Source organism: Takifugu rubripes, chromosome 1 (assembly GCF_901000725.2).
Source record: "Takifugu rubripes chromosome 1, fTakRub1.2, whole genome shotgun sequence".
NCBI classification, from domain to species: domain Eukaryota; kingdom Metazoa; phylum Chordata; class Actinopteri; order Tetraodontiformes; family Tetraodontidae; genus Takifugu; species Takifugu rubripes.
In genome coordinates this window covers 15,344,143-15,371,682 of record NC_042285.1, presented here as the reverse complement: position 1 = coordinate 15,371,682, position 27,540 = coordinate 15,344,143, and the positions used below count along the sequence as shown (strand labels likewise).

Sequence of the window (27,540 nt, the reverse complement as noted above, 5' to 3'; positions counted from 1 at the left end):
CCTGGAAACCAAACCAAACACTCTGCATTGACAACCCACACGCCATTAAAGGTATACGTGATTGACATTTCAGACTCAGCTCATATACATGATAAATTCAACATAGTGGAAACAAAAAAGCGGGCATACGTATTTCTGTCGTGGCATGCTTGATCTACATGTCACTGTAGAAAGCTCAGTCCCCACAAGAAAAGAGGACGGACCGGGGAAAGAAAATTTAAAATCTACTTTGGCCTTTTTCATGCGTAAATGAGCTAATCCCTCTGTTTTCGTTTCCCCATCCAAAATGACAGGTGCAATAATATATTGCACACTATATTGCATTAAGTATGTTACCGACATTACAGTACACCTTTATATAAATATTTTCTATGTTGTATCTGTGTGTACAACAAACACAAACTGTATAGTGTAGACAAACTCATTGCATATATGTATGTAAAATTAGCGGTACATACGAACAGTTCTTGATAGACATAGCCTACTACATGCAGTTCATCAATGCCATCCTCTTCCCATGCAACAGATGGGACCAGGTACAAGAACAGAAAGGGCTGAGAACAAAAGCAGCAAACCAAAACCAAATTTGAGAAAAATACAAAAGAAAATACATCCGGACTAAGATGTACATTTACACACCAGTCGTCAACAAATATAAGTCAAGAGCCATTTCAGCTGGACTTCAGCAGGTGGACGGTGAAGGGATGGAGAGTGAGTGGCAGCGACGAGGACAGAACAACAGCCTTGAACGCAGCAACAGTGCTTTTCAACCCGCATCCCCCCGTGTAGAGCATCGGCAGCAGTTTTATTCATAGACACATCAACTTCTAACTCATGCTCTTTAATGTGCAGGACAAAAATGGCCATGTGTTATCTCAAAATAAATAAACTCACTTTTTTTCAATGTGATTTAGCAGAACAATGCAACTACTTCTACATTCTAAATTTTACCTTAAAATAAACTACTTGAAAAGTATAGTTAAAGCGAGACAAACCTGATCTTAAGTGCGCTGTCTAGAACAAATTTAAGGAATTGCTGAGAGTTGTGATGAAAATGCTCAACAGAAAGTGCTGTGAGTCACTTCAGATCCATTGTGAGTGTGCTGGAACCAACAACATGCCCATTCAACTCCGACTCCCCTCAGCTTACGCAACCAAAGAATGACGCCCATACCTGGTTATCTGGTTATCCTTATACAAAACACATGCATGTTATTAATTGAAGGTATATATTTGTCTTCAAAAAACATGACATCAGTCCAGGGGTCTCAGAAAAAACGGTATCACAGTGAAAAATGGATCAGAATTTGAGTTTCTGTTTGTGGGATGCAACAGACTTTGGTACGTTTTCAATGGACACGTCTCAATGGGGTCGGTGAGGTTTCTTTTTAAAAAAAAAATTAGGTTACCTTTCTTTTGATCATGGACGATGCTACTTGTACTCTACATATTGTAGATGCGTTATGTGGGTGAGGCACCTTTGGTCCAGTGGAGACTGGGAACCTGTTTCAGCATGCCAGTAATCAAGGTCCAAACAGGCACATGATCAGCCAAGATGATCAGAACTGGACTCTGCATGCTAGAAGCTAGGAAATATAATAATAATAATAATAATAATAATAATAATAATAATAATAATAATAATAATAATAATAATAATAACTTTTTAGTATTTCCTTTCCTGAAATGTTGTACAGTGATTACAATAAAGCTGTCTCTTGCACAATGCTGCACAAACAGAGAACACAATGTTAACCTTGCTCATGCTCACCAAACAGGACTACAGCCAATAAAAATGATGTTCCTCATTGGTTTTCAGCCACGGCTGAAAGTGAAAGGCTGCCCTACCACGGAGACCATTGCTGCAGGTATAGATCATCTGGGTCAAAGCCACACGTTTTATCTCGCAAGCCAGTGAGTGAGGGACGGAGGCCTACAAGGCCTAGAGATATTCCTAGAGCCCATGCTCTAAAAGAAGAGTAAAGAAAAATAGACTTCAGGTTTTCTATTTACCAGAGAAGGCGGTCTGAGCCACTGGCGGGACTGAGTGATATGCATACACTATACAGCGCTCTCCCACCCACACACACATCTGTTTACAAACGTGTGTCCGTATGTGTGGGGAGAACTCCTTCCATTGATTGCGGTGGCGCTAATTAGCACTTCATCATCTGTGATGGCAGGACCTATCCGCCAATCTGGGGTGTGTTTATATGAGCTGTAAAATCAACATGGCTGATTTTTCCCCACCCATGTTTTGTATGAATGTGTGCATGTCGTAGGCAAGAGGAACCACTGGAGTAACATATGCATGTGTTTGGTGTTTTTAATGCCACGTGTGCGTGAACGGGTTTTATAGAAAATCGCTCGGCGTCCTTGCAAAACCTTTTCTAAGTAACTTGACAAAGAGAAAAGTGTGAATACAGTTAGAAAGAGGGGAAGGGGGAGATACTTGTAAAAAATAGAGGACAACCGTCCAAATATTTACTCTATCTATACAGTCTCTATCCCAGAACATAGCTGGTGAACTGTGGTATAGAAAATAGATCTGAAGGTTACACAGACTCTGCTGCAACAGGGCATTACATAGAGGGGAAAGGTTTCTTGGATGAACCATCAACAAGCAAAACGCCACCTCAAGTGTGGCTGTGAAACACGTGCTATTCACAGGAATTCTCTCAGTCTCTGAGGAATTGGAAGGCATTCCATGTTCGAAGGTTCTCTTCCCTCCTGTGCTGCGGTCAGTCAGCTGCCTCAGATTCCATCAGTCCATGCGCAGACAGCTGGAGAATGAGAGGATGAGGCCGAGGAAGAGGAGGGGAAACGCGCTGGGCACCGGTCAGGTGTGGCTATGTGGCGGGTTTGTCGGGCTTGCTGACAGGTTTACCTCCATTCATGACTGCGGGCTCACTTGTGCTTTTACTGGGCGGCGCAGACGTCTTGGGTACTGTCTCTCCAATGTCGTGCAGCGAGGGCTCTCTGTACATGGCGACTGGAAAAGCAGACGGTCAAGAACAAAAGAGGTAAAACGCTGAAAAAGGCCTGCTCCTGCCGTTGGCTCAAGAATATTAACACATTTCCACAAAACAGGCACGGAGGAAAAGGGCACCTCATATATTAATTTACTTGAATAAATCATTTCCACAGTGACTACTGGGTAAACCAGAAGGTTAGCTGACTGCAGCTGGATCGTTTTATAATGAGAAAACCCCAAAGACTCACCTTCTAATGGCTTAGGCAGGAAGTGAGCAGCTGGTTTAGTTTTTTTGACCCGGTTCCCCTTCATGGCTTGACCCTCTTTATTGAGCCCTAGGAACCAAGCTCTTCCCGATTCCTGTTGTCTGTACAACATGGACGAGTAGATCACGTAGTAGTTCTCAAACACAGACTCTTTGAACTTGCACTCCGCTGTAAAGAGTTCCTGCAGCGACACACACAAGCACCACAACGTCAGCCAAAATAAATAGGAGACTTCATTTGAATATCGCACAAGAAGGATATTCCAGTGGGCTTGAATTAATAATTCATGGTCCATATTATATAAGCGTGAAACAGCTGTCAGATTCATAATTTATACTGTAACTTTAGTGGAGGTCACCACGATAAATGCCACCTTTATTCCACACTCACACCAAAGAGAATAACGTTACGGCATGTGCAGCCGAACTGGACTTCATCCAGTGAAAAGGATGCTTGAGTGCTGCACTCTCACCACAGACACGTCTAATTCAATGCTAATTAAGCCTAATGACCATCCTCAGTAAAATACAGCTCTCATTTTCTCGTTGGCCTTAACCTTCCCCTCTGACTTAAGGCTCAGCCAATTATCTCATGTTCGTAAAAAAGCCATCTGATATTTTGTTTGGCAATAAGCTTTGTACAGCACTCACACGTCTATACGTTATTTTAGCCACTAATGTCTTGTTAATAATACACAGAAATGCCAATTCGTCCCAGGACAGTGCTCTCTGTTGCCATTTGTCTTCGACTGCCTTATGAACTGTGTGTGAATAATGATGGAACTAATCAAGTGACTTCTCCATGCTCTGCACCTCACTCTGGCAAAGACAAATGAACACAGGAGCGCTGCGTCTCTCCCCACTGCTGCCACCAATTCATCTCTGGCCAGCAGGGTAATAAGAAACATTTCCACCGTGTCTGTTTGACCAGGCTAAAAATAAAGGTAGTTGACGGGGGTGTTTAATCAAAACAGAATCACCACAATGAAAGGTTTTCAACATCGGCTATGACTTCTCATATCAGCTCAAAGAATCTACCACCAGTTCTGAATCATGGGTTTAAAAATAATGACAATAACTTTGTTACTTCCAAATTGGAGATTATAAATATGTATATATGGGCTCATACCAAAATATTCAAATATTTTCTAAGCAAAAATCATGTCTGTGTGCAAAGTTGCTGGGTTAAGCTACTTAAGTCACACTGCAGAACATGTTAGTGTTCTTGTTGGGTTTTGGCATTAGGCTTCCATTAATGGAAGACCCAGATATCCAGAGTGTCACTAGCTGGAGCTGAGAATGAAGGTTAATGCTTCCTGTATATCTGGATGATAGCATCATAATTATCAATCATAGACCCTCCAATCTGATTATCTAGATATGATGTCACTACTGACCAGATTGCATCACATCACCATTCTACTAGTGGTGCCAAGACAAGAAACCTAGTGGTTTCCTGGGTAACTGAGGAAGCTGGGCTTTAAGAAATATTTGGTGTGAACACCTTTTACCCATGTAGAGGATCTATTTAGAATCCTATGTCATGGTCTGGCCATGTGTCCTGTCCATATGTAGCATGGTGCACTTGGTGATTAATTTAATTACAACTGTGCTGTGACGCTGAGGTCTGAACGAGGCACACTTCATGTTGCAATTATGGTGTAATAAGCCTTTCAGAGTACCGCAGCTTATCCTCCACACAACATTCAGCTGACAACGGGGAGACTGCTGGGATAACCTGAATGATCCTACAAAGAATCCAGCTGCCTGTCTTTGATTGAGCACTCATGGGGCAATTCCAAATGGAGAACACAAATTTTGACGCATAACAGTATCAGCACACAAAATTGAAAACCTCGTCTAATTACAGCGAGTGTCAGTCGTTAGCAGAGGCACTCAGAGGTCTGTCTTACCTCTAATACATGCAAACTGATGGATTTTTGATGATTGTGTTCACCATAAACCAATAACAGAGATACACACAGGCTAAACCAATCACTCCAAGTTTCAAGCTATATCGTATGGTAATAATAATTGAATAAAATATTATTTTATACAGTTATAGCAGATTGTGTGCATCCCATAGTCCGTACTGCAGCAGTTCATCTGGATAATGCACAGGAATCTCTCTTCTATTGCTCACTTTGTGTCAACTCTGTTATGTTTCATACTGTTTTTTAGCAGCTCATGCAGAGGTAGTGGTGTTGTGATGTGATGCCTAAGCTGCAGTAAAACTGGGACTGAGCTATTGAAAAATAATGAATATACATGTTTATATTAATATCCAGACTGATTGTAACAATACAGCACTATTATTATTATTGTTGTTGCTGTTTTATGACCTAGCTTAGAGCATGCAAAGTCTAGTTCTGATCATCTTAGCTAAAATGGGTGGTTTATATAGGATGTGTGTGGAATAGCCTAGATCGCGTAGTTTTTAATCAGAAGTAGCCAGATTTTTATGTTTTATACAAACGTACGTGACACCCATGTAAACTATCTTTAAAACTAATCAAAGTCAAGATAGATATAAAAAAAAAATTGTATCATACACACTGTTGCAGCGTATACGCATATTGAGAAATCCCTGCTTGACAACACTGAACCAATGTTTTCTTTGCTTCATGAGAGACCAAATAACTTTTCATTCTCTGACATGATGTCTGGGCACGCACCTCCATGCTGAAGCAGACTCTGTCGCAGAGCCGATTAGAGGGCAAACACTTTTACCTTCATGGTTCCTCAGTTACTTCAATTTGGTAATTAGTTCTACCTTTTCCTCATCAGGTGGGCAGTGTTGGAGGGAGGAAAGCTGAATAGCTGCCGTAATTAGCCAACATTTTTATGCCAATCCAGTCAACGCCAGCCCTGATTACACAAAGTGCATATGCAAAAACAACCCGAGTCAAAGTAATCACACAGGCAGCTGCCAAGGCCATAATTGTGGCTAATCAAACGCCTTCACACAGCAACAGAATAAACACAACCAGAACAGTGTATTTCTTTAGAGTCAAAACAAGTGGAGGTTTGTTTGTTGAACATCCTTCAAAGCTTTAAAAAATGCAGTAATTCTGGCAGTTATAACTGAAGAGCAGTGGCTAATTGATTAAGCTACAAACTGTCAAATGTGAACAACAGGGTCTTCCTTTAAATTGCTCCACTGGCTTGTTAGTCATTTTGGGCTGATCAATATTGCTTCAGCCATATGTCAGAAAAAGTTTTTCAAATAAATCACTCTGAAACTGTGACTGCAACCACATAAAGAGCAACATGTTACATGTGCAAGTCCGAGCATGTGTTCATTACAACCTATGCCATCAGTCTCGTTTGATATTGAACAGCTCACTGAACAGATGTACTAGGCTACAATCTAGGTAATTGAGTGTGATTTTCTTCAACAGCTAGTGCAAAGTATAATTTCAGAGGCGGACAGGGGCAGTTTTCTAGATTACAGATACTTACATCACAGTATTTTGGATTCAAACTCAATCAAGGGATAAATGTGCTGGACAATTTATCTGCAAAGCAGCATGGTGGTGGAGTGGTTATCACTGTCAGTTCTCTGTACAAAACATTCTGGTTTGGTATCCCCAAGGAATAGTCTATTCTAAATAGACTGAGTTATTATTGAGGGTGTCTCACCTGCCCAAAAATTCTTGTTCTTGAGATTGCCCTCTTCTAGATTTATTTCAGTTTAAATTCAAAAAGACAATTCCTCTACATATTTGCAAAATTTCACCAAATAATAAATAACAGCCATAAAAAGGAAAAAGGATGCAGAGATACAGACGCCACAAACACTTTCACAACAGTGGAAAATCGAATCATTTTCAAGGCATCAGAAGGGTTCATTTTCTTCCCACTCAATTTCCTCTGCCTGGCGCTCCCCATCAGTGGCTGGCTGCTCTGAGACTGAAGGACATTGCTGACCTTGGACACAGACAGTGTGATGAGTAAGAACCATTCAACCCTACATAATAAGCCTCAGTCGGCAAAGCAAAGAGACATTGACAGAAATAAAGGGGAAAGAAGGAACAGTCCTGAAAGGGTGCATGGGAAAGATGCTTAAATAAATATGGGGCGTGGGTTGAAGAGACAGGACAAGTGGATGCTTACTTAATGTTTTATTCAGGCATTGTATTTCTTCCTGTTGAATTATCAAAGGATGAACAAAGAAGCAAACAAATAGAATCTAACATGAAATGGGTTTTGCACAGAACAAACTAAAGCAATTTAGACGGCTTTTCAAGAAAGAATCATTATTCTTTGTCTCCATGCAGTTGCCCACATTGGCGCCGGAGGAGGTGCGACGGGCTAGAATGCTGAAGCCAGATCCAAAACCTGACCTGTGCAATGGTCTGAACAGTCTGGGCAACCAGTCACTCCTGTGAAAGAGCAGATGACAGCCAGGAAAGCCTGGTGGAACACTGGAAAAGACCACCTGACAGTGGAAAAGACTGCTCCAGGAGGGGGTGGCTAGTTACCCATCCCACTGGCGACATGCCGACCCCAAGAAGGGTCCTGTCAACAACTACAAAGCAATATAAAAGAAAAATCACCGCTTAAGAGGCGAGGTGGATGACGGGCAGATTCGGATGGAACTAATCGTAATGAATGCAATGGTTAATCCCGATGAGAAAATTCTTCAGAAATGTATATTTAGATGGGACAAAATGACATCCATCCATACATGCATCAGGGAGAGGAGTTGAGTGGGAGCTGACTCAACTGTTGGAGGTGGTACTGCAAGGACTAGATGAAAGAAACTCAACATATTAGGCAAGATCATGTTTGAAGAGTGCAAAGAGAGGCTGTAATTGCCTGAGAGTATTACCTAAACCTGGCCTTACAGAGCTGTGACACAAGCTCAGGCAAAAGCTCATTAGGCTGCACAGAGTGGACAGGATCAGGAGGAGGATAAAAAGATAGAATGAGAGAAGAGGTTTCTTTTGCAATCCATTCAGACATGCAAGGTAGTTCCTGGACAAGAAGAAGAGTGGTAAGCTTGACACCTGAAAGGACAATGATCAAGTTCCTCGTGGGAAATGATTACATTGACACAGCTGACAGAAAACTGGAATCCCTGGCTTCTCCAGATGCAGCTCCATAATTTGGGAATAAATCAAGCAGGCAATGAGAGTTAAGACCATCATTGAAGATACATTAACAACCTGCAAATTTGCATCCTTCTGGAAAGCTGCATGAGTGGATGGGAATAGCTGGAGCATGGAATCACCATGGGATGTGCCATCTCCCTCATCTTTGTGACAGCATTCAAAGTCCCAAAGGCCAGGAAGGTTGTCGGAAGGTATCAAGCTACCTTCAAGACAGAGGCTCCCACCACTGAGAGAGGGAAGCAAAAGTTGGGGTGCTACAAGGAAAACATATACCAATGTGTGATGTGACTACTTAAGATCTGAAAGGGCCCCATATCAGAAGTGAGCAGGATGGACAGTCTAGACAACAGCTAAATCAGGAAGGAGATGGGATTGCCCGGCTGCGTTTCAGAAAAGCAGGCCTGTTGGTTGGACTATGCTGTCCCATCCCTTTAAAAATCCATCCATCTCAGGTGCAAACAGAATAAGGTGCATTGTCTGCAGGTCATAAATGGTAGGTACAGGGAAATGTCCACATACAGGCTGTGGCCCAACCCAACCAAAGAGCATGGAAGCAAACACATTTGCTGGTGCCACAGAAAAAAAACGAATATTCTTGCTCAGGGCAATCTACAACAGACTCTCTTGCCCCCAGTACCCCAGAGGTCTGGGAGTTAGCTTGGCTGTCCACTGTGTGGCACAACCAAGGCACACTCTGTCAGACTGTAAGGTGGTGCTAGCCTAGGGTTTCTTTGGGTGGCATAATACTGAAGAACTAGCCAAGCTAGCCAAGCTGGAGAGATGCAGGGTGGCAGCAAAAAGCATCCAAGAAACAGCAAGGTCAGTTTCAGCTGCATGTGTCAAGCACAGACAAAATGTGTAACATATCTGTACTGAAGATCACCATTTTCAAACCAGGCAAGGACCAACAAATGCTCACTGACCTCAGAAGACAGCTGGTGTTCCCCAGAGAGAGATAATAACAACTACTCTTCAACTAGAGGTTGTCATATGGTCACCAGTGGAGAGATCAGTTGTCTTGATTTAGCTTCCCATCCCCTCTGAAGAGGGCATGAGAGAGGCCTAGGAGAGGAAACACCTCAAGTATATCGAGCTAGCGGTGGAGTGCCAAGAGGCAGGCTGGTAAGTCAGGTTATCCCCTGTGGAGTTTAGGTATTGGGGCTTCATCAGGCACCTCTGTTGTAGGAGCTGAGAGTGGTGGCTGAGAAGGAAAGCTAATGCCTGTGGATTCGAAGAAAGAAAATGGTTCCAGGCAAACACCTGTTTAAGGGCAGCTAGAGGGGTGTGCGAGGAGACATCCACGTATGCCCACCCGAAAGATGCATTGGTGTAGGGTATGAGTACATCTGGTACTGCTGACCCTGCAGCTACCCACACTAGCCCCGGAGCTGGTGGGACTGGCCCCAAACAGCATCCAACAACCGGCCTGTGCAATTCTCTGCAAAGAAAAACAAACTGCAGCTTGAAAAGCCTAACAAGGCTTAAAAAACAAGGCTTTTTTTTAAAAGAAGGTGGGAGAGTGTTTAAACAAGAATAAGGTGCATGTATTAATATGTAGAATGACTGCTCAAGAAATTGTTTATTAATTCTGCCAGCACAAAATCTATTAATCTGCAGAAAAAGGTCAACCTCCAGATACCTGAGCTGCATTCACAATTCTGAACCACTCTCATATGTATACGAGTCACGTCAACGGCGCGTGCTTTAGGAAGCCTGTCTAGTTATCAAATCCAGACAGGGGGAGATGTGTGCAGTTTGGCTGCAGCCACAGCCTACATTTACAAGGCTGCAGACAGAAATGTGAGCGTAAAATAACTTTGGAGGATTACACACCACATATACATTCACCATCCCGTATCGTGTTGCTACCCTTGGGAAAAGCCAGAGCCATGAACGTAAATATTATGGCCATTAAACAGACAGCATTTTTGTAAAATGTCACCCTTTTGTTATCTTTCTCTGCTTTTGTTGTACAATTTGCTTGTGGTTCTCTTACTTGTTGAGCTATTGTCATGTAAAACACAAAATTTTGTGTTTTACAGCAATAGACATCTTTTCTTCTCTTTTTTTCATTTTGGCCACCATTCATCATATAACTTAATTGCTCTTTCAGGCAAATAATTCTATTCAGCACATTGTCTAGTTCTGTTTCCTCAATAGTGAAAATTTTTTAAAAAAATGACCTGAGTTCAAACCCCCCTTTTCTGAAATTCTAACAGTGTAATATTTCAAATTCACACATAAAAATAAATATTTTGGAAGAAAACTGAAGTGGTGTCTAAAGGTATGTGTTGGTATGACTGTGTTTCCATGCTGTTTGTGTTGTAAACAGCCTCCATATTAGTTTCTTAGTTTTAATTTTCTTGATAAAAAAGAGGAAGTAAACTTATTCTTGTCTCTACAGCTCTTTTGAGTGTAAGGGAACACCACCTACACTATACCTGAGAGTCAATAATAAAACTTATTTTTCTGCTTTTCACAGTGACAGTGAATGTATCAATGTACACGTTCTGCTCAGGAACCATCGATCAGCCTCTACATAAGTAAGATCTAGCATGTGGACCTGTTTTCCAGAAAGCTAGAGGGGAAATTCAGAAGTAAATGCTGCTGCAGACTGGGTTGTACTACTTACAACTGTCTCCTACTTTTGATAAAGGCTGGGCTGTAAAAAGATCATCTTCCTGTGATGTGATACCATTAAAAGGTTCATTAAAAGGTTCATTAAAAGGTGAAAGTTCTGGTAGAGGTCCTGTGTTGAGTGGGAATGGACCAAAGTCTCACAGGAGTATTAATGTGAAGATTGAACAAAAAAAGAAACTTTCAGAAATGTGTTAGTTAATGTGATGTCGTACCGACATTTTACCCTGTTATTAAACAGATGTTGCTCGATTACCGCAGTAATTATCCTGAGCATTTCCGTGTGAATGGAATTATGTCAGAGGACCACATCCGCTTATCCTATAATGTTTAATGCGCCGTTTAAATCCACAGATCAAGCCAGTTGACAGCATCTGTCTGTCTTTCTTAGGAGAATGTCAGGGGTCATTGAGGATGATTAGAAAAAAATGAGTGAGATGATATCATTCATTGGCAGAGGCTGCAGCCCCGTGTGAAATCTATACAACTGAGCAGTGCATAAGCACAGCATTACACCCACTTCTACTCTTTCTTTCTTTCTCTCTCTATGTTTGTCCATCCGATTCCGTACATGTAGAGTTACCTCCAGCCCCAATGATCTGATCCTGCCCACGGTTCTTTCCTGTCACTTTGGCTGTTGCTTGGGTGGTCACAGCCAATCTGGACTGTATCGGATGAAATATAAATAAAGATGAACCAGTCTATAACTGCTGTGTGAAAGAGCACAAGTGATTCACCTCAAGCCAGAACAAGTCAGTCTGAAAAATTTATGAAGCCAAATTTACAAATAAGCAATATAGCATTTGCCAAATAAAATTGTCTGATATTGGGCTTAAAGTTCTCGCTGTTGTCTGTAGAAGTGAAATCAGTCAACATGTCTGTGCATGAGTGGTGGATTCCCAAACAGTCCGCCCTTATCGGGAGAAAATGTGACATCAACCCAAATAGCTTTGCTCTTCAATGACATCTTTGATCTGGAAAAAGGGCACCAGCGACTCCTTTTACGATCTTATCTTAGTCCAATGTGTATTGGAATGCACTGAATGTGCAACATTTGTTTGTAATAAATGAATTTTTATGACTGGAGTGATGATTGGCATTTAGGTTACAGCATACACCTGAAGTAAACTAAGAGATTGATCTAACGGGTTCCAGTCAGGGAACCTCCTTCACGACCAGACCCAATCTGGTTTGGACGGCCAATCCACGGAAAAAACCCTATTTTCTGTGTTGACAACATTTTTTTTTAAATGGCCTGAGCCTCTGCTCACTCTTCAGTTCTTAATTTTCTTCACTTATCAGCAACATTTAACAGCATGATTTGATGCCACTTACAAAACCTCGTTGGGCCAATCATTGCTAGCATTGTTTTTCATACCACTGCTATGCAGATGACACACAGCTGTACCTATCATTTCCCCCAGATTAACCTTCAGTCTTGGACAAGTTCTTAGACTGTCTCTTATCATATCCTCATGGATGCAGGACCATATACACGATGCCAACTCTTGGAGTCAAGAGTGTTGATTAATGATCTACTGTTTTTTTCCTGAACATGTATCCTCAGTCTCCGGGTCCTGAAATGTTGCCTTTTTCAGCATCTAAAAAAATTCAATCTGTTCCTTACCCAGCATGCCACGCAGCTGCTGGGACAAGCCATGGTGATCTCCTGCATCGACCACTGCAAGGACATTGCTGTTTTGTGTGAAGAACGTCTGCTGTTGTGTGCGGTGAAGCCGCTTCAGGTGGTCCAGATTTCCGCTGGTCTTCAACCAAACGAAGCAGGCCTGCACCACCCCAGTGCTGATCACGCTCCACCTCCTACCTGTAGCTGCCTGCGTTAACTTCAAGTCACTTGTGCTGACCTCCAGAGGTCTTGCTGGAACTGCTCCCTCTTACTTGAACAATTGTGTTCCAGCCCATCTACCCCTGGTCCACAGCGTTCCGCACGTTAGCGTCATCTGGCAGAGCTGCCTGTGCAGGCACGGCAATCCAGACAATTTTTTTATCTTGTTTCCTAACGGTGGAACGACCTCTAGAGCATCGTCAAAGCAGGGACAACCCTCACTTCCTTCAAAAAGCTCCTCTGAGATACAGCTCTTCCGAGTGCACCTGCTCTCCGAACAGCACTTATCGTTCTGCTCCAATCTCGTCTCACCTCCACTCTCCTTTTTTCCTGTTTATATCCCTCTTCACTCCCTCTCCATAACTCTTCACTTTTGGTTGGTAGTTCCACTTGGGCCAGGTAGTTTAGGACCGTAACACAATAATCACAGGGCTGAAAACAAAACATCACTTTTGAACTTTTTTCTTGCTCTTTTTAGTTTTTGCAAAAAACGCCTGCAGAAAGATCTATTTTCTTGATCTATGTTTTTGGTTCTTCTGCAACATTTTCAACAAACACAAACCAGCTTCAGGAGTATCTCAGAGTTCTCTCTGATGCGTGGGCACAAACAATAAAGGCTCAGTTGAAAATAAAAATCTTGTTTTTAAGGGAATTTAACTTTTAAACTGTCTGTCCTGAGGCACACAACAGTTCCACAAACACAATTCTTCTCATCATTAGAAGCACTGAGAAACAAGATATCCCAGTAACAGAGACTGTGCCAGTATTTAATGAGTTAATCCATTCAAATATATCTTTCCTCTAAATGTATTATTATTTTTGGCATTGTTAAGAAGAGCTGTGTATTCCATATTTCTGGAGAGTCTGCAAAGGAAAATGTGTTGCTGAAAGACCTGGTATTTTTACTTGAGGGCCTTAAGGTTGTTTTTCCTGTGGGAATGCCCATGTTTCTTGTATGAATAGGATTTTTGGCAGGAAGTGGGTGGATAATACAATAACTCCATCTGACCTGCTGGCTTCTGCACTGCAGGCTGTGGTGTACAGTGTGAACATGTCCAGTACAACCTAAAAAGACTATATCCAAACAGAACATATTATTTATCATATTTAGGACACAAAGGTTTAAGTTAAAGGCAGGATTAAATATTTCTGTCCCTTCTTTGTGACACTATCGCACAACATTTCCAGGATCGCGTGCACACTTTTCTGCACTTCTGAAGCTCTGCTAGTGAGTGAGGAGAGTCACAGGACACACGTAGGGAATGTCAGCGCAGATTGGGGAGAGTGTTTTTTTCCTGATTTAGAGCCTGCCTGTTAGAGCTGCGATGTATTGATTTTAACAACTCCAGCGGTGATGCTTAGAAAAATGTGGGAGAAGGCAAAGGAAGGTGAATTCTGATAAAGAGAAGGACTGTAGCTATCCAACCCACTCACTTATGCAGGAAAAAAACAAACTTGAATGAACTACAACCGTGTGGGATTCGCATCATGATGATAAATTAGCACAAAGCAGGGACCTCTCTGTATGTATTATTCATTCATGCTAAACAGAGCATTTCACAAATATCAGTGGAGTTTTTACAGCTGCTGCAGGCACATCAGAAGCCCTCTAAAAATTTTAAAAGGGCTCAGTGAAATCTGCTTCTGAGTGTTCAAAGTCCATCAAATTCACAAGTATTTATCCAGGCTTGTGCTCCATTCAGCCTCAGGTATGACAACAGCTGTGCGTTCAGCACTGAAAACCTTGAATATTGATAAGCAGCAGTGGCACTAATTGCATCATTAGAGCATCTGCTAATTAGCACTCGGCCTGAACTCAATTTTATGACAATCAATTGATTAGCGGTTGAGACTCATCTCAAAATCAAAAATGTGAGCATCATGTTTAAGCAAATGATGTATTAATCTAAAGGCTGAACCCATGTTATTAAAAGCACAAGTTTCTGAAAGGAACCGCAGGCCTAATAAAACAAGCTGTTATTGCAATTTATGGAATATGTGGTGATATTCCTTCAACAGTTTTACTGTTGGTCTTTCTCTCAAGAGGGAATACCAATAATGGCAGGAGTGATAAATATCGGACTTGTTTGAATATAAACATGCAAGAAAATATGACAAGTCAGGAGAAGGCTTTCAAGCATAAATATACATTTATGTTAGATTTATACATTATCTTTTTAATAGACCGCATAATGTGTTTACATTAACCTACTGCTTCATTTACAAAAAACTCATGGTTGTAGAATCCATCCATCCATCCATCCATCCATCCATCCATCCATCCATCCATCCATCCATCCATCCATCCATCCATCCATCCATCCATCCATCCATCCATCCATCCATCCATCCATCCATCCACGTTGTTGGCTTTGCTTTATCAGAATGTGTGAATTTGTAATTCTAAGCTTAAAAAACAGTACAATTTCATTAAATTTGCCACTTTAAATTGGAATTGTTAAACCTACATTTTGCATGAAAGTGCTCTTGTGAATCTCAGACCATGACCACAGGCAGAGAAAATTTACCTTTACAAGGACTTTGAACTTGAACGCGTCTGCATTTCCTCCTGTGCCATCAGCACAGCAGTGGGTTTTCTTTTGGTTATTTGTTTATCTATTTATTTATTTTTGAGATGCAATTCACCTGTCTTGTCTTTAAGGCACCCTTTTGGTTTTGCTTGCATGTTGCATGTTTATCTTGCATGTTCCCAGCGACTCCATTTTAATAAAGATGTAAGGATGTATTAGGGAGATTGACTGATTGATCAGTTGTTGGCTGATGGCCCTGGAGAAAGACGGCCCAAATGTGGAGAGAAAACACCATAAAGCTGAAGCATGCTTATGTGGAGATACAACTAAAAATGGAAGATCTGATAAATGGAATTCCAAGGTTTGTGCCTAGCATGGCAATGTTTTTTATCTGTATCTGTGCAGCTATACAGAACTGAAATAACCACAGCAAACTAGAGCAGAAGTAACAAAAGTAACAGCTGGATCATTAATATGTATAATATTATTTGCACCATCTGGGTGCATTATACTGCCTGTATACATCCTTGCATAATCCATATGATATGTAGGATAGTTAAGAGACAATGGCAGTTTTTTTCAGAATTTATATGATCCAGCTGCATGAGTGACTGTGTATGAATGAGTCTATCAAAACCAGAATGGATTTCCATCTGTTGTTTCTGTGCACATTGGGGTTTTTTCGCAGTTAAAATGTAAATAAAGGAATAAAAAGGCAATAAAAGCATATTATTGCAGTAGTTAGCACAGTTGCTACATAGTAAAGAGGTTGTGCTTCACTCCACAAATGTTCACATTAGGCTAATTCAAGTCTAATTTGGCCTTGGAGTGTATGAGTGAAGGGTGAATCTGATCAGTGATGGACTGGTGACCTGTCTGCCTCTCATCCACTGGATATAGGCTCCAGCAACTCATTTCATCCTAATTAGAAATGAATGGTAATTAACAGAGAGGTGATAGATGACTGAAAGATAAACATGACTTTATTTTTTGGCTAAATAGGGTGGCAACATCAAAGAATAAAATGTACTATTCAATGTTTGTGATGAAAGGGGAAAACCAATGCTTTTCTAAAGTTTTCCCGAATATATAAGTGACTCAGCAAACAACAGGAGGAAACAAAGCACCAGACCCTGTATGACAGACCAACCTCAACATTTTTAACAAATCAAGATAATATTTCACATTCTCAATACAATACACACTGTTGTTGCTTCAGTGTCACAGTGCACGCATTTATGTGTCCACTATTACGACACCATATATTGCTATACAATATATGCATGTGTATGTGCAGGTATAGTATATGTGAATGGATAGATTGAAAATTTATTTGTAAGACTGTGAAGATATTGGAAAAGTATGACTTAAATGTGGTCCCTTTAACTTAGCCCTGATTGTTAAAAGTCAGGAGACACAATCAATAATACCAATTAAAACATTAATAAGGCAGCACTGGAATCACGTCAATGATCCTCCTCATACAGTCATGCATGTCCCCTCACCATCAGCTGCTGTTTGCCTTAAATAAAATGGGGAAATATCAGAAACAGAGAAAGACGTAGCTGTTTTTTTGTTGTTGATGTTGCGGCTGTTTTCTTCAGGTTCATAACCGACCAAGAACATGAAGCTATTAGAAAGTCGAACGGCTGCTCTGAGTGACTGTTGGCACCAAGTATCAGCTCAGCCTTGTTGTTCATTAATGCCGCCCCTGTTTTTCCCGCTTTTATGGCCACCACGGCGACGAGGTAATGACAGCGCCACGTTCATCCATAGCTGCTGTGTATAGCTAACACGGCTAATGCACATTTGCACACGTCTGTTTTCCTCTCACCGTTCATACCCACACTCACACTTTTGTATTCTACATGCGGTGTCAAGGCCGTTCTCTCGTGTTTTTATTTATCCCCACCATATGCCCCGTCACATTTATAGAATATGTTCTGCACCGTTTGTGAGATGACTTCGGGGCCTAAACTCCTAAACAGGCCTATATTTAAATGAAAAAGGTGTACTATCATTTGATGCTCACTGGTGAAGCAGACAGACTAGACCACACCAGTGTCATTCTTTACAGTGCACGTCTTCTCTTGCTCATACACATCTGCGATGGCGGAACATTTTCAAACGTGAAACCTCATCAGCTTTTGCCATTCGTACATTTCCCTGCTGATGAGATGAACGAGTGCCTGCAGCTGAACTGAACTGCATCTCAGGGAGTTCCTTTCTAAAACAGATCGCTCATGTGAGGTGGTAAGTCAATTTGGCATCCATGAAAAGGTAGCACTAACACGTGCACGCTCCCGATACAGACAGCTGGCAAAAAGAGACTCCATTTAAGTGAGGGGATGACAGCTCGCTCTGGGGAATGCCAGCCATCCATGAAAATACTCGGGCTTTGCACTTGAACGATAGCAGACTGTGTTGACATTCAGGGATTGGCAAAATGGTTGCATTGTTTGGCACCATTTTATCATGTAAATAAAGGAGACACTAGCTTCCAGTGTTGCCTTTAGTACAGTGTTACAGTCCACAACAAATGAGTTCAAGTTAGCTTTAAATAGTTTTATCTATGAGACCATATTAGAGTTATCTGTGAAGCCCAGAGTCCTCTCAGCTAACCTCTAACTGGGTATTATGACACTAAAGGTGCAGCCTGCAGGAGGAAAGAATGGAGAGTTGATTTGCTGGCTAAAAGGGTGAAATGATTGAACTCTCCTCTGTTCTCTGGTGTCTCCTTTTCAGCCATTCTGTGTAGTCACTTTGATACGATCGCTGTCACTTGATGTGCTGTGCCTCGAAAGCCCCACACAATGGATTATGATGCACCACCAAAGGCCCTGAATGGGTCTTTCCATCTATTTCCTGCGATAGGGGGCTCTCCTTTGATTCAGCTCATCCATTTAAAGTCTGAAAGCAATGGATGTATCTTATTTAAAGCCTGCACTGTATAATAATCTAGGAATTATAACCCGGTGGACCCTGAACACAATCTTAGCAGGCCATACTGAAATAGACTTTTCTGCAATTACAATGTGTTGTCGCTTTATTGTGTTGCTTCCAAACATTTTCTGCACAACTAAAAATCTTCAAAGTATTTTTTGAATATGTCTTCAATAGTTAGAGGAGGAAGCTTGCCAGAGTTCTGTTTATAAAGGTTGTAATAATGGAAGTAAGAGCTCTGCTTTGTTTACAGGAGAGTTCGAAAAGGCTGCGAGGAGGAGGGGGAGAGGAGAAACATCTCACAATGCTGTCATTAGCAGAATAATTCACACTCTAAGGAGCAAAGAAAGACCTCTGAGTGGGTGGCTGTATAGCTGAGGTCTGATCACTTCCATTAGCACCGAAGCAGGCTGCAAATGGAGCTTGTCAGACTAGAGTGAAGGAGCATATCACCCTGACTGAGCTTTAGCATAAACATCTAACAGCATCGCTAATCATCATCATCATCATCATCATCATCATCATCATCATCATCATAATAATAATAATAATAATAATAATAATAATAATAAACAAAACACGGTAAAAGTTTTCTGAAGTATTCAACATAATAACTGCTCAAAAAATGCCAACGCACCCATCAAAACCCAAGAACAACTTATTTATGATTATTTTAGATAGATAATTGTTAGGATATTCAGTCTAAGTGATCTGCTTCTGCTCTTGGAAAATGTCAAAAGTCACATTAGATGATGCCAATGGAAATCTTCATTCAAATGTGTTTTATTGTTAAGTCATCCATAAGCTGTAATTGTGTTATTCATGACTCGTTGATAACTGATATCACAATTAAAAAACAGTGCATGTCTGTATTTATATAGTAGATCTGGGCCAGGGTGTGGGTTTTCAAAAATACACAATGGGCTAAAATATTCCTAATATACTGGCAAAACTGCTTTTGAACATTTTTATTAGGTCTCTTTTTAAGACTTATCAGCTATTTCTGCTACTGGCCCTCTCTTAAAAAATCATTAACACTGATCTGTGACGTAGTTTAGTCAAAGTCCCATGTTCCATTTCTGGGAAAGGTTTGTAGAGATTATATTCATTAAATTTATTCTGTTACGTTTAGTTCCATTAATGAATGCTGGACATTTGTAAAGCATTCTCCTGGGATCAAAGTCCACAGACACAATGCATTTTGAATCTACTCACCAATTATACCGTGTAGTGCATTATTCACATGCCGTAAATAACAACAACCACTGTTAATTCAAAGGATTTAAGGTGAAACTCCATTTTATTTTGTGGTTTAAGTGAAACAAAGTGAATTTAGCCAAAACAGCAGAATTGATAAGTGGAGCCTTTAAATGTGTGCGTGTGGTAATGAAAGGAAACTAAGGTGATAATTCCTGTTGAGTACTCTGAAGATGAGGACCATGTGGGATCAAGGGAACAGAGATTCTGATGGATCCTCCTGTCTACGAGACAAGCACGGGTCCCATCGGACCTCCTCCTGATTGATTGGGAGAGGAGGGAACAGTGAGAGAAGCGCTATTTGTGCAGGATGAGGTTTTACCACACCCCTGGTTGTTTGGCCAGCTGAGGCATTTTTATTTGATGCCAATGAAAAAAGCACTTGAACACAAAGTCAAAATGAATAGTTTCCTTAACACGCCCATGCTAAAACGGTGCAGGTTGTGGGACACAATAAGCATATGTTACAGTATGTATTTGCCAGTACAGGGCATCTCATTTGTTTTGGTAGAACAAGACCGACATTTGCTAATATTCTCTGTAACGGCATGAAAGCAGCTCCCATGTGACACCACAAAATGTGTCTTCCTCTGGATGTCATTTAATGTGCCCCCCACCCACCCACCCAGAATGGAAATTTAACCAGATAAAAGCAAAGCTGTATGCACAAATTTCTGCTTAATGGGATCCATAACCTTCAGCAAAACACAATTATCCAGTCACACACCAGTATTTTCAGCTCTGTTCAGAATTCTGTGGTGGGAACAGGACCATATCTGCCAGGAGAACAGATCCACTCATATGCTATGGTGACATCTATAGATGCCATCTAATTTATTAAGGGTTATTGTGCATGCACACAGAAGGCGCACACACACACACACACACACACACACACACACACACACACACACACACACACACACACACACATCCTTGTACATCTATCTTTATGAAGACTTCTTCACTTAACCCTCACCACTCCAACACACCTCCTAACTCTAACTCTAATACTAATCCTAATCCTAACCTAAACCCAATTTTAATCTAAACCTTAAAACCATGTTTTAACCCTCAAACGGGCCTTTGAAGTTGTCTTCGCTTTACAAGTCGAATACATAGTGTGGTATTCAATACATAGCAAGTACAAGAACACACACAGCAATAGAATAGAATAGAATAGAATAGAATAGAATCACTTACTGAAGTGTACAGATGGCCCTCCCCATTCATGGCAATGTATAAACCCGTCTTCACAGACTGAATGGCAACAACTCGGAGACCCACAGGAATAAGGTTGAACAAAGCTGAAAAGTAAACAAACATCATAAAAATAGCACCACACATCAGCAACATACACACACGTGCTATTAGCACACTGAAAAAAATGTGATTTTTTTATTACACCTATTTACTGGATAATCCGTTTTGCTGGCTCACGTGTGGCATGATGGGAAATTCCCTCTTAATATCACCTACGTGAAAACCAAAAGTTCCCCAGAAACTTTGTGTGTGTTAGTTTTCCGAAATGTTTTGCTGTTTTGGCAGGTCAGTCGTCGACTCTGGCACATAAAACCTTTGTCGTATTGGCCAAATTTAAAAAACTTCACTTCAACAAACCCTTTAGGGAACAATTATCAAAAGGCTTAGTGCCTCTCATTTATGGCTTTTTAGAATTTTAAAATGTCCTATCTGCCAAGGCAGATGAGATGTTCTAGATGTGCTCATGCTAACGGAAGAACACAGAACAGAACAGTGTTAGTACCGAGCACAGGAACGAACGGGCACGTCTGGCCTGGAGCACAACAGCAGCAGTGCTACTTCCAGTCCCTTTCTCCCAGTCAAGCCCACTGTTTCCTCATCCACTTTCCCTCCGAGAGCAAAAGGCTGTTTGATCTTTTTGCTGCTGGCAAATTTGCAGACAAATTACCTCGAGAGACGGAGAAATGAGGGAGGAGGCCTGGAGGTTAACGACGGCTGACACTCAAGGTCAATGATTTTGTTTATGCATCTACCTGCAAATTAAGGGACTTTGCAACGAATCCAAACTCGATGTATAAAACACCGCTGTGTCCTGTGTTGATAACTCATCAGATCTTTCTAGACATCCCTCAAAGGCCATGAGACGGCATCAAGGTACTCACAGGAATTGCTGCTGTCATCCTTGGTCCCATCAAGAGAGCCATCGGGGTTCATTTGCAAGTAGTATCCCTGCCTGCAATATAACCTGGTCACTATACCCTTGAGCTGGGGATCTGCAGAAAGGAAAAGAAGAGAGAGAACAAAGGTAATACCAGTTAACATATACGATATATACACGACACCCTCTCACCGGCAAAGTCTTTTTTTACATGACTTTAAGAACAAATCATTGCTCTGCAGACAGGGCAGAGAAACAGTGGCTGGTAACACCCAATTATAGGCCACAGAATGAATGGGTGGGTGTCCCTCCCATAATGAACCCAACAGCACCCTCTCTGGGTCCTTGGTGTGTAAGATTAAAGTTTCCGTGCTCCGTCCTTTCCAGATGACCCAACAGGGGAATTCGTTTATATCTACTGTAAATATATCACTGTTATTCTTAAACCGCCCAGCAACACTCCACCAGAAGCCATATTTCCCATTATTAAGTGTTGCACAGCTATGTAAACCTGCACAAAATTGTGAACGAAAGGAAAGAGTAACTAAAAACAACAAAAGCAGCAAATGGGTGATATTTCTAAGCCTGTGTGCTTCCCTTCTGAGCTGCATACAGAAGAACATCACTGTTCATCTACGTGTAGGGTGTGTTTCTGTGGGGCAGCTTTATCTCCCATCAACATTAGCAATGCAGAGAGGCAGAGAACACCCTGAGGAGGTGCAGGATTAGCTTCACCTGAGCCTCGCCCACCCTGCAACTGTGTGTGAGAGGAAGAGGAGCGAGGGAAGGAGTGAAGGCGGCCACTGAGGAGAACTCAAGAGGTCTCGCTGGAGGCGTTGGTGGACTTTCTCTTTGTGTACAGCTCTGGGAAGTGCCTTCGCAAGTGCTTGTGCTGGGTGATGACATTAGGCAGCTCTGAGATCTTTGCCTGTTGCCTGAAAAGGGGAGAAATTGTCTCCTGTCTGTGTGCCTGTGCACTGCCGCTGCCATGGCATTCAGCAGTAAAAGAAAAGGTGGATGAGGCAGAACCTCGCCCAGTGACTCAGTCACAAACTGAGCTGGATTATTCTTTACACTACTTTACTCTAGTTCACAGAAATACAAACTTAAAAGAAGGCTGGTAAATTGAAAGCTGCCCTTCTTTCCCTTTAATACTGCAGGTGTGCATGGGTGACACTGCTTTTTATACATGTATAATGAGGAAATTATATTGCTTCACTGAACTATAGTTAATATAGTTTAATATGGTTGTTATCAGGACATAATCCTACAATCTGCTAAATTCCATTTAACCTAAAGGGACTCTTTGTAATTTAACATTGCATGTGGTGGAAATAACAACATGGTTCAGGTGGTCACCATAAACGTTCCTGCCATGGCCTCTTTTATTATATAAAACAAATGTGTCAGATTTGCTAACTAATTTTCTCATATCCAGCTATTACAAGGCGCAAGCTATAGTGTCTTAATCACTCTACCCTCCTTGAGCAACTGTGGCCACCACACAAAGGTGGCTAACCTACAAAATCCATTAATGGCTTAATAATATGTGCCAATGAAATCGATGTTAGGATATATTCACTGGAGAAAGGCTGCATTTGTTTTCTTACTATTGACTCTTTGTCTCTCTATGGATCTAAGCTCTTCTGTCGTGCTTTGAATTCCAGAATTCCAAAACTGCTGTTAGAATAAGTCAATCTTCAACAGCCGACAACGACTGGAAAAATGTGTTAGACCGTTTCAATGTAGTCGACATTTAATCTGATTCATCTGGCTGAACATGCCTTAAATTCAGGAATTTCAGTGGTGTCCAAGATGGGGTTTGAATACCAGTGGGGGCTTTGATTGGAAAAAAAACAAGCATCGGGCCCGTGGCACCTCATATCCTGCAGCTCCGTGGAAAATCCTGCCTGTGTATGAAAGGAGCTGTCAAAGAGCGGTTTCATTTGTTTGTTTGCTCTTCCCTCTCCCCCTGCATTCTTCAGTCCCTCCTTGTCATCTTTTCCGTCATGTCACATTCCGTCTGTGTAATTATGCGTAGGGGGACACACTCTCCGCTGCAACTGTTGTCAGTGCTGCCCTGTCTGACCCACTTTGAAAGTTCTGGAATATGAGTGAAGGGCTTTTCCAAGCTCAAGAAGAAAAGGGCTTTTCTTATCTCCACAATATTTATGACATCATCCCAACAACTAATCAGTGACGGCAGGCAGCTCTGCCGGCTGACTGATGACACAGTGTTAACTCCTGTCAACACGCAGGCTGGAAGGGAAACATCCGTCCTAAACGCCCTTCTGGGTCACAAGGGCTAATCTCTCGGTGTGATCTGTGTAACATGATCTGATGATCTATAGATCAAATCTGATCAGATAATCAGAGCCCTGATCAGATAATCAGAGCCAGACCAATGAGATTATGGACAGGTCCTGCCTGGATGCTGCCCTAGCCGACTTGTTGGGCTTTGAGTCTAATAGGATTTCATCTTTAATCCCTTTAGAAATCATGAGCTCCACATCTGACAAACTGATGTGTTCCGGAAGGTTTGTTGTGTTTGGTGGCTGAGCCCTCGCCTGTGGGCTCGATCCCAAACAGTATCATGGGAATGTGCTTCAGTAGAACCACTGGAAGATCTATCCCTCTATCGGCGTAAGCATTGCTAAAAATTTCTATTTTTTTTTCTATTCATTGAAAGTGATTAAAGTCCATTAAGAAAAGATCATTTCAGTTCCAATCAAAAGAATACTTAGGTGATCTACTGGACGCGACTATCATCCTGACGGCTCCTCTCCCATATCCTCAGAGATCTCGGAGGGAATCTGAATGTGGCTTCCACGCATAATTATGGGCAGCATGGTTTGGAAGCTGCTCCACAGGCTCAGCTGTCACAGGGAAAGCCAGTGTCTGCTGGGGCAGGGAGGGTGTCTGCGTGCGCTTCTGCCTGTCTGTCTGTTATCACAACACTCGCAATCAGCGATGCATTCAATTTTACACAAAAAAAATAGTCTTTCCAGAGGCTATTATTAAACTAAGCATGCAAACAAGTGCTCCTGCACCATGCGCTCTTGTGACAATACAGTGAACAAGAGACAAGCACAAAAGCATGTGTGGAGGGGATGGGGAGGCTGATGTTGGTGCGTGCAACCTCCACTACCCCAAGTTCCCCCAAATACACATGTGAGGTTTAAAATTGATGAAGTGTATTCCCAGGAGCCCTCACAGACAGCACAAGATTGCCTTGATCACTGCCCTAAATAAACACCATTCCACTACTGCTTTGTCCTTTTCAGCCCTGCTTGTATTTGTGACTGTTTATTCTAAGATTCAGGGAGGATCTTAGCCTCTAACCTATCTGCTGTAGAGGTGTAGAGGCCATTTAAGTAACACCATCAGCTGTTTTCTTGGCAGATAATGTCTTGGATGCTCAAATCTAGACAGAACAAAATGTGTCCTTTTATATCGTGAGGAGAGACCATTTTCCTGAACAAATGACAGTGTCACCTGTCTGGCCGTGGGGAGCCATACACAGACAAGAAAGGACACCGATCAGTTTCAAGGTGATGGGGAGGAAAAGACAATTATATGGGGAAAAAACTGGGTAAAATGCATAAAACATATCCATATGTTAAGATACGCACGCACAGAACCCCAAAAAGCAGGTCAGAGGAGGTTATCTGTTCAAATGGTTCTGATACATCCTGATGTGCCGACATTGGTGCTAGTGCTTAGATGTTAGATCAGTCATTTAATCAATTCAGCAGAGACATTTCTGATAAGTGTTTTTGAGCTCAAACCTCAGAAATTGGCCAAGAGAGTCCGAGCTACCGTAATCGCTTTTATTTTTAGCGTAAATGTTCTATGAAATCATGCATAATGCATTGAATCGGTAGAATTGATGGTTTGTCTGGCTGCAACAGGTTTGATACCTGATGACTCCATAAGGAACACGCAGCCGCTTCACGTTCCTTTGCTTAAATGACTCATTTTATTTTCTGACACATAACGATCACGGCAGTTGGCCCTGAGCCCAGCGGGAAATGATCGTTGACGGTGCTTTTTAACGGCCATATACTGCCAATTTACAGCAAATAAATTATACTAAACTCCTAACCGGTGTTCACGTATAGGCATCAGCTACTTGAGATGGCACGTAAATTCAGACATTTTTGACTGCCAAATATGAAACTCAAAACAACTTCGTTTGAACCTTGACGCATGAATGCGCAATTGGAAAAGTGAATACGTGACTTTATCGTTTAAATGTTTGTAAATGTGAAGAGAGTGGGCCTAATTGGGTCCATACGCTGTTAAGTAAATGTATGCACAGTCTACATCAAACGTATAACTCATCACGGCAACAGAAACACCCCGCACAGTGAAGTTCCCAGACCTTGTCTCCGTAGTCTCCGCTTCCTGAGGCCGAAGATGCGCACTTTAGAGAAGATGTCGACCAGGTTCCCATTGCAGAGCCCCTTGTTTTTATTGGGGCTCTTCCTCCGTCGGTTGGTCGAGGGTCGGTCTAAATGCTGCTCCCGTGCTTGTCTCTTCTGTCTGATCAGCCCACTCGCGATAGCAGCAGCCATGGCTCAAAATGTCACAACTGCCCAGGTCCAGCCTGCGCACCGAGCACAGACTACGCAAACAGCCGCCTCTCGAAGCTCCTGTCACAGTCCCATGGTGGCGGCTGAGTGCTTCCCGATGTCAATTTTCAACATACGTGCGGGTATATCTGAACGCTGGTTTTGTTTCCGTTTGTCCAAGCACTACATGATAACTGTCATGTCAGAGCAGCTGTCATCATCACGCGGAAAAATTCTTGGACATGATGGGAAAAATGAATCAGTGCATGCGTAATTCCATACATGCAGCAATAACCTCTTGATGAACTATGCCAAACTCACGCAGACGCATGTTTCATACCTGCACCGGGATGGTTTTGTTCACTGTCTGTAACACGTTGCGCGGCTCCTCAACTGTCCAAGACCGGCTGCGACGTCCTCACAACATTCGCCCACACTTTTCCTCCCCTTCACCCTACGTTCTCTCCGCCTTCTGCCAGATGAGGTTGCTCTACGAGAACCGCGTTTGCGCGAGGTTTGGAGACGCCAGAACATGCGCGCCGCCAGTGATCAGGCGAAACCAAGACGCCTCCCACGAAGGTTATCACCCGAAGGCAGCACTCAGCCCAGCCGGACCGAACCGAAACTGCCAAGTTTGCAGAAGGAGTACGCGACAAGCAACAGTTTCACAATTTGTAATGATGCGTTCAAAGACACAGGGAGCAAATTTGCCACAAACTTGCCATTCAAACCGCGACAAAGTGTCCGAAAACAAACGTTTTCACCGTTCACACAATAGCAAGCCAAATGGTTGCGCTGAACTGAAAATGATATCGGAACAATTTCGAGATAACGTCCAGACTGTGAAGCAAGCGGCACACATGCGTGTTTGAATTCAAATCAGCTCTCAGGAGATGGGTGCGTTTGGCGATAAGCGCGTAAAAGCGCCAAAGAAAGAGCAGAACTGAAGCGGCGCTGGCTGGCTTCGTCCGGATCAAATCCTCCCCATCAACAAGTCCCAATCACGCGCGCCTAAGTGCAGAGGAGGTACACACACGCACACGCACAAACACTCCCTCTGGACCACCAGGAGGAAAGACCAGCTGGGTTCTGCTGCTCTCAATGAAGCGCTCCCACCTTTTTTACGCGCCTCGCTTCAGCTTTTTTTGATTTCATTAACCGAAACGCCCTGTTGCTGTGAGACAATTAACGTGAGCAAATTATTGGGGTTAAATACAGAAACAGAAGTACATTTATGTTTCCTTCAGCGCCCTTTA

General features: G+C 42.2%; 1 protein-coding gene across 2 annotated transcripts; it reads right to left on the bottom strand.

Moving 5' to 3' along the window:
* Positions 1–3: 3 nt before the first annotated feature.
* Positions 4–27,282, bottom strand: fgf14 (fibroblast growth factor 14). 2 transcript variants are annotated; one of them, XM_029844547.1, is made up of 6 exons: positions 26,625–27,282; positions 26,095–26,519; positions 21,715–21,825; positions 20,774–20,877; positions 3,223–3,421; positions 4–2,992 (listed from the first exon to the last, which is right to left on the bottom strand). In XM_029844547.1, the coding sequence occupies exons 2-6, from the start codon at positions 26,285–26,287 to the stop codon at positions 2,850–2,852; spliced, it is 750 nt and encodes a 249-aa protein (XP_029700407.1). In that variant the 5' UTR covers positions 26,288–26,519; positions 26,625–27,282; the 3' UTR covers positions 4–2,849. The 2 variants fall into 2 exon arrangements, with proteins under 2 accessions (XP_029700407.1, XP_029700400.1); XM_029844540.1 differs by having other exon boundaries at positions 26,095–27,282.
* Between the last annotated feature and the right edge of the window lie 258 nt (positions 27,283–27,540).